Here is a 14,908-nt window from a genome sequence, read left to right on the forward strand (position 1 = left end):
CTGTAGCACCTGCACTCCTGAGCGCGCTCTTCCAGCAAGTAAAGCTGTCGCGCGCACACACACACACGGAGACGCAGAACATCTGTCAGTGGAAACCCATCCTCAGACACATGGACACAAATCCCCAACCAAAATGGAAGTATGCACGGGAAATTTCACATCTCACTGCACTCAATTTGTAAGGTTCTGAGCACAGTTTTCTAGCTTTAATAAAGCCTGAATAGCTCAAATGAGGCTGACACCAGAGAGGCGGGCTGCACTGAAGGGTCTTCAGCATATGCCACTTAACAGAGCCGGGCGTATAGCATCGCTAATCACTAGAGCGCTGGACAAGTAGCCCCTCACCTTCATTGTACATACAGTAAGTCTCAGCACGCTTCAATTATTCAGTTTGGAGTTAATACATATACGGTACACCAGAGGCGAAAAGGACCCATTTGTACTGGGTTCAGCATGAAACGCAAAGATAAAAATAACAGAAAATGGCCATTTTGCTCTGGGAGAGAGCGTATATATGCGTTAGAGATATATTTTGTACATTAGCGGGTAAGAGGGAAAGAAAAAAAGAAAAGAAACAACAGTTCGGTGGAGGGAAATGTCAGCTTTGAAGACGAGAACATTTCTATTTCGGCAGCCGCCGGGCTGGCATTTCCTTAACAATGGGCCATTCAGGGCTCAGGTGAGACAGCAGAAAGGCTGACTGCACACGCTCAGTCTGAGTGACCTTCAGGAGGAGGTGAAGGATCAACACGAACAGCACGGAAAAAAAAGAAAAGAAAAAAAAAACATCCCCAAAAATAAAACATCACGATCACAACAGCAAAACATGCACCACTGAAACGACGTAAACCCAATGGACTGGAACTCTTCAAGGGCAGCAGGGTGTGAGGGTGAACTACGGTCAATCTTTATTCAAAAAGGCAATTACAGCCAACATCCTGTTTTGGATGAACTGAACTGATAGTCATTCAAAACAACATGATAATGAACAGTAACGTGCGGCCACACCTGTAGACCCTGCAGCCTGTGAAGAGTGAGACAGATGACACTTCTGAAATGAAGACACCTGGCCATAATCTGAAGGTACCTACCTCTCCTGTTTGCTGCGTTTGTATGGAGTGGAGGAAGGAAGAGACATGTGATTAGTTGCTGTCAGACACCCAGAGACCCAAGTGAGCTGTGCGGCTAACCTTGCATTTCAAAAACGTCTTTCAGAAATCAGACTTAGAGTTTGAAGATGGTGATTTAAAAAGATTTTTGGATTTTTATTTGAATAAGTACTTATATTATGGAATGACTGACTGGAACAGCCTCAGGGTTTGCTTTAGCTTAGGTAACTAGGTAATATCTCTTCTGCCCCCATTCAGGGGTATAATAATTTTTTTTTTTAAGTGTAGAAGACAATTTTTTTCATCTTGTTTATATGACATTACATATTATAGACTGCTTCAATTTATGTATAAACACATATTCATATATCGGTACCATATCGGTTATCGGCCAATATTAAACTTTTTAAAATGGTTTATTAAAACTTGTGCTGAAAACCTTGTGTTTTTCCATCTTGTTCATGACGTATTATCCACTGCTTCAATTTATGAACAAACACATAATCATAGGGAGGCAAAATATATCGGTACCATATCAGTTATCAAACGATATTATAGAATTATTTTTATTTAATCCCTTATTTTTACCTTGACCTTTGTTGTCATCTAAAGCTCAAACTAATCATTTAAAAACACCATTAAATGTGATCTTTCATAAATCTCAAAATAGATATCCATTTGTAATAATGTAAATTATAGCTTTGTGATGTTTAAATTTGCTTGTAGCATTTAAAACAATTGATTTTATTTTTTATTTTTATTTTTTATTTATTTAGACAAAATGCTGTAGAATTTTAATATGTTATCGACCACAACATGAAATGATCTGCTTATCGCTATCAGTCAAAATATCAATATAGTGCATCCCTAACATTAAATGTTCATTTTCAGCAAAGAATCAAAAAGGCTAATCTCATTTGTGATCAGATTTTGCATTAGGGCATCCGACGGTATGACCGTCTGTTAGCAACAAACAATACAGCCACTGACAATATCGCTGTCAGTGTGAACAAACATAAGAAAGAGAAAGTTAAGGCCAGCAGTGAAATAGACCAGTTATCATTCCTGAAGCATAAGAATAGCAGAGCTACTCGCTGGACTATCTGGCTCACAGCGGTGGCAGTGCAAGATGACAGCTTTTAGAATAGCATCAGCAGGTTGTGGCGACACAGCCATATAACCGCTCACCTGCTGAAACCGAAAGCTGACGCTGCCATTTCACCGCTGCATCTTCGCTCGTGAACGGCCTCTATTTAAGTCACTGCAAAGCTAGAAGAGTCCTGAGCCACCAGGGGGGCTGAAATGGTGGATTTGTGTCGAACGTGGAGAAAATCAGAGCAAAACAAACGCAAGGTCTGCTCTGAAGTAAGGGATTTTACTAAGACGGGCTTGAGGGAGTATAAGTCAGTACTGTATAAGCGTTATGAATGGGACCACCGGGTCATGCCGCGAGCTACATGTCTGCCTTATTCGGCTGAGTCAAGATGTCATTATGAATAATGTCCTCCTTTTGTTCTCTCTGTGGGAAAGCTAGCTAAAATTAGCCACATCTTGTTCCGTGTACAAAGCAGCCCTGAATTCAGAGTCACGCCGACGATGATGTGCAGGGGTGTATTTCATCTAAAATCAGACTTTCTCAGAGGCTGATACTTTGAGAGAGTTGCTCTCAGAGATACCGAAAAAAAAAAGAATGGTGGCCTCTCATAACCAGGGTGACCATACGTCCTCTTTTTCCCGGACATGTCCGGCTGGGATTTGAAGTGTTTCTCAATTAGTTGTGATTAATTAGATTTAATATTCACCATTCCATGTAATTATTTCAATATTTTATCTATTAACAGCCCTAGTTTTCACTGTTGTTGATGGGGTTATGAGTAGGGTGACCATACGTCCTCTTTTTCCCGCCCAAAAAGTCCGGGATTCGGCTTTTGCTTTCTACAGTCGCCATTCATTCATTCAAAAGCCAAATCCCGGACATTTTGGGCGGGAAAAAGAGGACGTATGGTCACCCTACTCATAACCTCATCAACAACAGTGAAAACTAGGGCTGTTAATAGATAAAATATTGAAATAATTACATGGAATGGTGAATATTAAATCTAATTAATCACAACTAATTGAGAAACACTTCAAATGAAGATAATTCGAACACATTACATTCAAAGAGAAATTGAAATATGGAATCTATCTTATCAGGAGGAACGATTATAAAGGTGCGGTCGCATTTACCGTCGTTCAGTGAATGTTCACAGGCCAAATCCAGTGAACAGTGAACCTCAGAAAGGAGTGATGGGAAACCTCTTCCTCACCTCTTGAAGAGCAGGATAGCGATAACTATGATGATGATGAGCACCACGGCGAGCACGGGGCCCATGACCCAAAGCATCTCAGGCGGCTCCATACTGCGCTGCATATGGTTTTCATCCGTCACCATGATGAGGTCCGAGTATGGGCTGGCTGAGAAGGTCCGCTACAGAGAGAGAGAGAGAGAGAGAGAGAGAGAGAGAGAGAGAGAGAGAGAGAGAGAGAGAGAGAGAGAGAGAGAGAGAGAGAGAGAGAGAGAGAGAGAGAGAGAGAGAGAGAGAGAGAGAGAGAGAGAGAGAGAGAGAGAGAGAGAGAGAGAGAGAGAGAGAGAGAGAGAGAGTTTGTGTTAGTCCACAGCAACAAGATACACAAGAGTTATGGCTGACCTGGAGCAAATGAGAGCTTGTTTGGATGTGATGCTTGATGTACTTTAAGCTAAAGTATCTGTCTTTGTCATGACATTTTGAAGATGTCTTAGCTGTGCTAAGAACTTAAAAAACGCTTCCTGTTGTATTTATTTTGACAATGATATGATATTATATTAGTTTATTTTTTATGTTAAAGTCTCCTATGGTGAAGGCTGCATTTATTTGATCAGAAATACAATAAAAAGAACAACATTATGAAATATTATTACAATTTGACATAACAGCTTCCTTTTTTGAATAGAGTTTTAAAAGTAATTTATTCCTGTGATCAAAGCTGAATTTTCAGCTCAATATTCCAGTCTTCAGTGGCACACGATCCTTCAGAAATCATTATAATATCTACCATGCTGCTCAAGAAACATTTCTTATTATAATAATCAATGTTGAAAAACAGTTATGCTGCCTAATTTTGTGTAAACCGTAATACATTTTTTCAGGATTCTTTGATGAATAGAAAGTTTAAAAGAACAGCATTGATTTGAAATAGAAATATTTTGTAACATTATACATGTCTTTACTGTCACTTTTGACCAATTCAATGCATCCTTGCTGTATTAAAATATTAATTTCCTCAAAACACTTTTGAACGATAGCGTATGTTATAATTACTTTTCATTTCTGGAAAATTTCTATTTTCTAGGAATGTATGTTGATTGTTTGACACATTCTTTAACTTAAATGACTAAAATGGGAAAAGCTAATTCAAAACAGTAAAGTAGCATTAAAATTATTTTTGTCAATCGATTAAAAAAATGTAAATCACACATTTTTCTGTAATTAATCGTGATAATTCGCACCTAACATTAAAGTTTATATTGCAATAATTTTTCATTTAATTTCAAAATTAGTATAGAAACAACATAAAGACAGTAGCCTATATTTTAGATATTTGTTTTTCAAAGGCGGCCAGAATTATCAATACTGCTACAAATGTCTCTATGAAATAGATTTTTTCTCAATTTTAGCCATTAATTATAGGCATACAGTATATTACAGTATAAGTATCAATTTGAGCATTTATTAAATTTAAGGTTGGTATATTTTGAATTTAAAACAATCTTCACATAAACCCATTATAATAAATGTAATTTGCCTGTGCCTTCAATCAGGGATACATTTGTTTCCATTGGCCCAGTCAGACCAGTTCAGATTTTGACTTGCCCAGTCAAAATGCACAACAAATGTTTTCTTTTTCTTTTTTTTACCCATGTAACCTTATAAACAGTGTTGCTTTAAGATTTTCAGGTAGGATATACATAAAATGATAATTGTTAAAAATGATCAACCACTTTACGGTCTTCCCTGCATAAATTATAAACTCAATTTATTTGAAGTTATTCAGTCAAGAGCAGTGTGTGATTTTCTCTATTTCTTTTGTTCTTTGATTACCTTAATGACAAACAGCAGCAGGTTTATTAGGCTGATGTCACTTTAAGACATGCCGCACTCTTTACGTTCATTTAAGACTTTGCATAATTTGTGTTTTTGTCCGTTCAAGCGCTGTCTGAAAAGGCTTTCTGTGCGCACGAGTAGTGTGTGTCACTGTGTGACAGGAGATTCACAGATTTCTCTTTCGTGTCTTATCGCGCTTGAATGGTTTAAAAGCATTTGCATGAATAAGAGCGTGATCGTATATTGTAACGCTAGCCAAAGGATGACGGAAAAAAAGCGGATGGAGCGTTAATTGCATTAAATATTTTTAACCAGTTAAACTGAGAAAATGAAACGCATGTGTTAACGTGTTGACACTGACAGCACTAATTAAAATAAAAAAAGGAAACTAAAATAACCTACAATAGGCCCTGCACATGCATAAGCACATCTTCACATCTGTCTCCATGTCAGACCAGATTCCCTTAACAAGAATCCTCTTAACCCCTGCCATACACACATTCACCTTTGATTAGCATAAGTCACACCTCTGAGTACATGTGAACATGTAGAGGAAGATACGCACAAGAAAAGAGGAATTTGTGTGAGAAGAACATGGAGAGAGGACCTGTGCCCCCCCCCCCCCCCCCATTCTCCCCCTCCCCCCCCATTCTCCCCCTCTCCCTCTCTCTCTCTGTGGCTTTGATAAATGGAAGCTGAGGAGAGGAATCATATCCTCTTCATTAGTGCTCAAACCATGGTGATAGTGAGCTTGCTGGAGGGAGGGAGGGAGTGACAGGAAGAAAAAAGAGCCAGTGTGAGGGGACATAAATGAGACATCTCCCTGCTGTGCCCTCTTCCATGCACGCGCCATGGGACAGGCTCGGATTTTGCCTCACAAACCGCCAAGAAACAATTGGGGAAAAAAACATGAAGAGAATGAACGAAAGAAATGAAGGTGAGGAAAGATGGGCCTGCCACTTTCACTCTCTTCTTCTGTGTTGGGAGAGGCCATCCACATGGACACCATTTCCCTGAAGGCCAAAACCCCAGTCGCCTTCCTCTCTTTCTCTATCTCTCTTCCTTCCGCTTCATCCTGTCACACAGAGCAGGGCACCATAATCCGGATCACTTCCTCAGCTCAGCTTGACTCATTTAAGAGCGCACAGATATTAATTGAAGAGATAAGCGGGATATTAGCTGGAGGAGAGTCATAAAGTCGTTGTGTTATCGCACTGCTCATATGACAATCTCACTGTTAACGTGATGCTTTATGTGAGCGCAGGCGGTTATGTGAGTGCAATGTACTAGAAATACACATTTCACTGCATAATTGTAACTTTTCTTTAGCAAAGACCTGGAAAAAACATTGGCTTATTGGATTAAAGCCCCGATATGCTTCAAGCAATGAACTGGTGTGACGTCTAATTGAAGTTGTAAATCTAATTGAAAGAGACACACAAAAAAAAAGAAAAAAAAGAAAAAGCTGCTTGCTTTTAAAGGTCCCATGACATGAAATTTTCACTTTCTGAGGTTTTTTAACATTAATATGAGTTCCCCTAGCCTGTATATGGTCCCCAAGTTTCTAGAAATTTCAATCGTTGTAAATCGAGCTTTTGCTATCTTTCTCTGCCTTTGAGAAAATGGAGGCTCAAACACGCTGATCTTGAATCTCCTCCTTATGACGTCATAAGGAGGAAATGTTACCTCCCCTGTCTCTGCTTTGCCCGCCCAGAGAATATATTTTCCGCCCATGAGAAAATGCGCGCGCGCGATTTTAGTTTGTCCACGAGAGATATCATGGCTTTTGAGCGAGCGAAGCATAACAATTGCTCAATAATTGGATGTACAAATGAACACCGAAGGGTCAATACAGAGCTGGGCTTGCTGAACGTCTGAAACTAAAGTCTGGATCACTCTCTTTGGCTCAGCTACACACCTCGGACAAGTAAGTCAACTAATTATATATAAGTGTGTTGCTTTACCGTTTATGGTTAACATTACCTAGATTGTTACACATAGAATGTGGCTGTCACATTAGCTATGCAGTTAATGTGTGTGAATACACACACTGTAACGCGAGTGTTGTACACGTCTTTGTTATTTGGATAACCGTTTTCCTGTTGGTTATATGGCGCGCGCGATATCCGCATTTCAAGATCGCAGAGCTTGATGTAATTGTAATAAGATACAGACGTTACAGATCTCTCATGAAAAGGCAACAGTAGGTTCGCGTTAGCTACATGATAATAACTGTAAACCATCCGAATAAAGAACCGTATCCAGACATAATTTTTTTAACTAACCATTCGGAAACGTCCTGCTGGAGCCGCTGAGTTGCAACTTCTTCTCCATCTGGATCAGATTCTGGGTCAAACTGAAATGCTTGAAAGACTGCGTGTCTTCGTGCCATTGCTATATCCAACGTAAACATGCACGCCACGTTACCGTTGCGCAAGATGGTCAAGGCCACACCCACCCTCCACCTTGCGCCGCCTTTCTCCTCCTCATTATCATTTAAGGCTACAGACACCGAAACGGCCCGTCTGAAGGAAGCTCATTCTGGGACTGGCTTGAAGTGGCTATAATTCTGCACCGAGGCTGAATTTTTGGAAAGAGATTTCAGATACAGTACTAGGGACCACTAAGGCCTATATTAAAGCCTACAAAAACTAGCATGTCATGGGACCTTTAAACAATCTATTGTATGAAGTGACATGACTTTACTGGAGTGCTGAATTGCAGAGCTCATGCGAACATCCACATCGCTAGGATCAGATGCTTTCTTAACTACCGTTTTCTCACCGCTGTCTTTTTTCTTGTGTTTATTTTGTTATTGAAAGGAAAGTGCACAGCACATATTAACATATTCATCTAAACAGCACTCTCAGCAGAGTGGATAGCGTCAATATGTTCGCTAACAGTAAACCGCTGCTCACTTATTTCAAACTTCTTTTTACCCCGAAGCGAAGAACCAAAAAGAACTTTGCCGTGAGTATATCAGGGCCTTTAAGCTCAAGCTATTTGTTGGAACCAGTTTCTTCCAGTTTAAAAGTTGCTTTAACCGTTTTGATATACCAGGTTAACATGTTTGTCCACTGGTTTGCCCAACCCATCTAAAAAATACCACCTATTGTATACAGTCATGTGGCGCAGGATTTTGGACCAATGAAAGTTCTCTGTGGGCGGGGCTAAACAGAGAAACAATGCAAATACAGAGACAAAAAAAACCCTGCCAATTACACACTGATGGTTTACCATGGTAAAAATGATCACTTTCACCCTATCAGGGCAAATCTCACTAAAATGCTTCATAAATGTCTAGGTCATATTCAGTCCCAAAAATAAATAAATAATAATAAACTAAATAAAAAAATAAATCTGAATAAAAAATAAAATAAAATAAATCACAGAAAGCAAAGGCACTTTCTATATAAACTAGAAACAAGGATTCTGTGATATAAACTTTTGCACTAGCTTCTGTATTCTGGTTTTATCTCAAAGCTCTGCATTGCAGGACTGTGAATATTGTTGGTTCCATAATGATCAATTGCTAGTGATTTTCCTCATTTGCAAGTCCCTTTGGATAAAAGCTTCTGCAGAATGATGAAATATAAAATGTTAAATGTACAATTAGCCACATTACTGGACTACATTAATGAGAATGACACTTTTCACATTACAGTAATGAGAATTTGAACATAAATGCCAATCTTAATAGTCCTAAAAATAGGCCTCTTTTTCGTATAATAAAATATGAGCCAGACATTTCTTTGTGAGAATCATCCATCAAGCAATGCGTTTTCTGACGCTGTGGAGGTGAATGAAACGACAGCGCTCTGCTTCCTCCGGCACTTTAACACAATTTGAGTACGATGTGTTAAAGGCAGTTAACGTCACTAATGTGTTTAGCATTTCCCAAGGAAAAAAAAAACAACAAAAAAAAAACACACAAGAAAGCTGAATACTAACTAACGCAAAATCCATTGAGCGGATAAGGATGTGCTCGCGTCCTCAGGCAGAAGAGGAGCGGTTAACGACATCATCTCAGCGCTGGGGTCTCAGTGCGGGCATTCTGCTAATGTAAACACTTTATCTGGCTGAAACAGCTCGGCCGCCACAGGCCCTCCTTCCAAACTTTACCAGCCAGCTGACGCTCTTTCTCTCTCTCAGTTTAGCTTTTTTTCTTGCGCTTCTTTCTTTAAAAGCTCATTGCTCTCTAGCGCTCTTTTTCTTCTGGACCACTGGAACGGCTCTCTTCCTTTCAAACCTGTCTCTCGCTGTCTCTCGCTCTCGTTTAACATAACATCTTAAGCTTGCTTCTCCGCACTTGCTTAACCAGATTCTGTTTACACACTCCATCTATCATCCGATTTCACACTCCTCTGGGCTTGTTTATGTGCCTTAGGTGATGCTTGTACACAAAGACATTCTGTTTTCTCCATGGACATGGAGACATCGTGGTTTACTGGTCCTCAAGATGAACCGAGATGATCATGGATGTCTTTAGTACGGCTGTGTCTCTACTTATAATTACTAACAAAAAATGCTAATGTAGTAATATCATGAAATAAATCCATTTATGAAACTGAAGTGAATTAAAAAGTAAATTTGATTAAAAAGGTATTGATTTCATTCTTTCAGAAGAGGAGATGACAAACATTTCACTAAATTTAGAGCATATTGAAAACTGTTATCGACTTTCATGCTCAATGAATGAATGAAAATACATTACAAAGTTAGTTTAGTGTTTAGTTTCAAATGCTAAAGGTTGAGGGTTGTTGAAATACTACTGTATTATTAAGCATTACAAAAGTATTAAATAAGTAAAAATATAAGTATTCATTTTTAAAATATATATTTGTTTTTAATAGTATATAATTTCTAATGTAAATATTTATTTTTTTAAATATAATTCATGTATTTAATAATTTAACATTTATTTGATATTGTTAAATTATTATTACTATAATTATTATATAGCACCTGGTCACATTTTATTTAGTAAATTTCGTGATTAATTGAAAAATGATTTTATCCATATCCTAGTCTGTATTTTCAAGCCCAGTCCTATAGTTCTTTTATTTATTTATTTAATATAATTATTTAATGCATTTAATTTTGTTGATTTATTAATTTAACATTAAAGTTATATTACACATATTATTATTATTGAATTGCATTTGGAAGCTTTTCATTTAGTGAATTTCATGATTTACTGGAAAATCTTTATTTTTACCCAGTCCTAGTCTATAGTTTCAATCCCATTCCCACACTGTTTCTTTGCAGCTTTTCAATGGGATTGTGCTTCTGTGCTGAGCACTAGGCTTCATGTGTTCTAAAGGCCCCTTTGCTGGAGCTCAGCTCATTTCAGAGCTGTTCATTCATTTCTCATGACAGCTCCGCAGCAGGAGAGCTACTGGAGCGCCGGATCCGAAGGGCGCAGCAGTGTTAAATGTTGAGCATTCTCTGAGATACCATTCTCTAGCCACCGACAAATGGTTAGTCTTGTTCTTTTGAACCTTACACACACCAATCTAAACATTCTCAAACCATCCGTGGGCTTGTTTAATCTTTATTAAAGAGGTGTCCAGCTACAGTCTCTGCAGATCAGGGACGTCTCCGAAGTGAACGTGGAAGTCCGAGTGAACGAGTCAGGACGGAAAGGTTGACGTTTAAGAAAAGGAGGGGCAGCAGGGCCTTTGAAGTGCTGAGTGAGGAAGTTGTCCCCCTCTTCTCATAAAGCATGGCGGACAGATTAATGCCTAAGCTTTAGGAATACTTAAGAGTCAGCTTCAAGGGAATCAGGACAAGCCTCCGTGCTCCCAAAGCCCTGCCACGCAAATCCATTCTGCTGCTCTCTCCACAGAGCCGAGATGGAGGAGCTCAAAGTGCCAAACACTGCTGACGCTATCATGTGAGGAAATTATGAATATTTATCCAACTGGTCCTCTGGTGGTCTGGGCTATAAGTTTCAGCGATGATTACTTTCGATTCTTTGATTTGTTTGAGAAGCAGATGGAAAAATGTGAGAGGGGCTGAAGGGAACCGGCGAGGCGTTTAAGTTAATGCTTGTTCGACAAACAAAGCTTATTGAGCTTTGCTGCTTATTAGGACAAAGCTTTGGCAAGACTCACAAAATAACTGCTTGTGTATCTGCAACTCGCACTGAAATTTTCGGAAAAGCTGAAGACGAAGATAAAAGACGACAAACATACAAACGTACATGTGGGGTCCCCCATGTAGTTCAAAAAATATTATTACAAACTGTAATACCTGCTTCTCATTTGCAGTAACAGGGTATTGGTCCTTGAGTTCGGCCATGACAAAGCACTGGTAGTTTTGGCTATTGGAAAGGGGCCGATTGTAGAAGCCGGAGTACGTCTTCTCGTCGCCCAAGGTGAAGCTGTCTGGTAGAGAGAGCAGCTTTGCGGCGATGTATGGCCTTGCGGTGTCCGAGTGACGCCGTCTCCTGAGCAGAGCTCCCTCAGTAGACTCCAGGAGCTGAGGAAGAGATCAGAGACAGATGAATTAGTACATACAAGCCACAGGCCCTCAGTGTTGTGTGGGAAACTAATGCTAAGTTGGTCAATGCTTTTATTTGAATTGCCGGTGAATGTAAAAGCATTCAACTTCAATGGGCTTCTCTTTGTGTTTGTGATGTAAGATTGTTTTTTAATGTTTTTGAAAGATTCTTAAGGTCACCAAGGCTGCATTCATTGATTAAAAACACAGTAAGCAATAATATTTAGAACACTTTTTTCAATTTGAATGTTTTAAAAATGTATTCCTGTGACGGCAAAGCTGAATTTTCAGCATCATTACTCCAGTCTTCAGTGTCACATGATCCATCAGAAATATGCTGATTTGCTGCTCAAGAAACATTTCTGATTATTATTAATGTTGAAAACAGTTGTGCTGCTTCATATTTTGAGGAAACTATTTTGTTTCAGGATTCTTTGATGAATATACATGCGCCCCGCCCACATTAAGACACTCTCAAACATGACCTTGATTGCAAAATTCGATAGGATTTATTTAAAATATTGTAATAAATACAGTACTCCAACTCCTCAACTTCAACAGGTTTCATTTTGTCACCCGTAGGTTTCTGAAGAGCATTTTTGAAGCCCAAAGTGGGCGGAGCTGCTGTCGCCATCTTGGTAAGCACATCACTCCCGCATAAACGAAAATGGGCAAAAAAAGGGATTAGCTGAGGTGACGTGACGGCTGACAGACACCTGACAAACAGCTTGTAGTGACAGCAGCGGCAATCTACCTGTCACTCAAGTAGCCACACCCTTAATTATGCAGAACTTTAAGGCTTAATATAATTTAAACGGATGAGTTATAAAAAAATACACCCCCCTTCCAGTTGTCATGAAGGACAAAATTAGCTATATAGACCAAAAACACTTTTTGCACCAGGCTATAAAAAACATTTTTATGCTGTAAAGTTAGGCATATTAACATGGGGGGTATATGGGATTGACTCTCTTTTGCAGCCTGTCTCTAGCGGTCAGTCGATGAATTTGCAGTTTAAGTCACTTCCGAGTTGGTTTCATGGATTGGATGAATGGAAAAGAAGTCTGGGTCTCGAGCGCGACACGTTGAAAAAGCTGCGAGACGTAGTTAAAGATGATCATCTTGCGCATATTTAAATAGAAAAACTATTAAAAAGCTTACTGTAAACAGCGCTGAGTAATCACGTCATCTCCATAATAACTCTATGATTACTGGTAATTTAGTTACCAGTAAAGACTGTATGTGTGAAAGGGGCTACTAAGTGCTACTTAACTTGTTTGGGTTTAAAGGCAAAGGCTTTGGGCCACACAACAAACTGTGGTCTCTCTTCATTACACACAGTTGTACTGGTGAATCCGAGGGCGAGATATGCCTTGTCATATTTTCTTGTCTTTTCACCGCATTGTACTGCTGTCTACTGGAAGTGACAAAGCCAATGTCGCAAATTTGATATCATAAATGTGTATAAAGAATATCTGGAAAAGTATTTACTTATTTATTTGATTAATTTTTATTAGACTACAGAAAGACATACAAACCTGAAGAGAAACTAAAGTTTGCTGCTGTCAATAAAATGCAAATAAAATTAATAAAATTATTTGATTAAAAAAACTTAAATAGTAGTGTATAAAATATATGTTTTAAAATGTTGTAAAATATTGTATTAATTTTCAAAACACATGATGTTGATTTCAAGAAATCACATTTTTAAAATTCCCTGATATGTCCAGGTTTCTCATGACTCATGAATACAGTTAAAAACAACAAAACAGTAATAACTCACCTCATCCAGCTCCATCTCATCAGGATTAATCCACTTACGAGATGATGTAGGAGACCCGGGCACGACCACAATGTAGTAACACCTATGCAGAAAACAACACTGTTAGCATGTACACCTTTACTACTCTCAAGTGCACTACAGCAGCTTGAACAAGCGTCACCATTTATATCAGAAAAGCTCTTAGATTTGAGCTGGTGGGAATTAGAAGCGACCCATTCCAGGTGTGTGAATGCGTAGAAAAACTGATGACTTGCTTTCTGAGTAATAACTTCAGTTAATCATCTCAACACTACTGGTTTTTAATCATCAGCTCCGTCTTTTAGAGTATGAGGGAATGAAGCGCTCACGAACGGGCATAATTTTGGGGCGAGTGGCACACGGCTGCTCATAATAAGACTGGAGCCGAGGCTTTAATTTTGGCCGGTCTCTGATATGAGAGGCAAAATCAGCTCCAAGAAAAACTCTTTCTGTGCTTCAGAGCTCCGGGATTTCCCGGAGAACGAAGAGCTGTGTCTGACACGAAATCCCACATCAATCAGCTCTACTCCAAATGCCAATCTTCTCCAAGACTTTCTCATCCTCAACACTCTGGTAATCTTTTTACCAATCAAAAAAGGCACTCCGGAGCACAGGCCTGTTCTCCTCCAGGGATTGGCAACAAGGTACAGGTTTTTTTTTTTTTTTTTTTTACCACACTGCACCAGCTCTGACTTTGTCAACGGCCAAAGAAGCCAGAGAAGAAGAAAAAATCTCCCGGTTTTGCGGTTCAGTAGCAATTTAGTTTAATTTCTTTTCAGGGAACATAATTGGCTGTGGAAAAGCTTGACTCCGAAACAACATGTTCCTCTCAGAGGACAAAAACAATCCACTTTTCTTCCATTACCTCCTCATTCATGAAAAATTAAGTGTTGAAAATGACGTATAAACATTAGAGGCCTTTCTCATTCATAAATTATGATGACACATTTAAGGGCCTCCACCCAGCACTCAGCCGTAATGATGGGCTCTCTGTGGCAAGAACATCAGAAACAGAGCAGCGTGTCTGCTTTCTACGAGCAGGATGTGCTCATATCCTCCATCATGACAGGCTGCACTCTAAGTGTTCTCAAACCAAGACTTTCAGATATATCTTCCTCTCAGCTAAGAGAGAAAACAGCCTATCTGTCGGCACATTCTCCACTATTGATTTCTACGCGTTCCATCATGACTTATCCTTCAGCACACAGCTCAGATGAGAATGAAGCGGAAACATGCCAATGTCACTTGAGTCTGACAAGGACCTTCTGGTAGTTTGAAGAAAAAAAAGCTGTCTCTTTTCAGGAGAAGGTCAAATGTAAAGCTGAATACAGTAGGATGACGTTGCTTTGGGTTGAAAAGCAGCTGGAATC

At 39.2% G+C, this 14,908-nt stretch overlaps 1 protein-coding gene across 4 annotated transcripts in view; it reads right to left on the reverse strand.

Moving 5' to 3' along the window:
* ptprfb (protein tyrosine phosphatase receptor type Fb) overlaps nucleotides 1–14,908 on the reverse strand; it is a 132,573-nt gene that overhangs the window by 23,218 nt on the left and 94,447 nt on the right. For all 4 annotated transcript variants that reach the window (XM_082172158.1, XM_082172156.1, XM_082172157.1 and 1 more), the window contains 3 exons: nucleotides 13,521–13,602; nucleotides 11,489–11,716; nucleotides 3,419–3,579 (listed from right to left, as the gene is read on the reverse strand). In XM_082172158.1, coding sequence (XP_082028284.1) covers nucleotides 3,419–3,579; nucleotides 11,489–11,716; nucleotides 13,521–13,602 — 471 coding nt within the window. The remainder of the gene's footprint in view (nucleotides 1–3,418; nucleotides 3,580–11,488; nucleotides 11,717–13,520; nucleotides 13,603–14,908) is intronic.

Source organism: Leuciscus leuciscus, assembly GCF_965113295.1.
Source record: "Leuciscus leuciscus genome assembly, chromosome: 6".
In the NCBI taxonomy this organism is placed as follows: domain Eukaryota; kingdom Metazoa; phylum Chordata; class Actinopteri; order Cypriniformes; family Leuciscidae; genus Leuciscus; species Leuciscus leuciscus.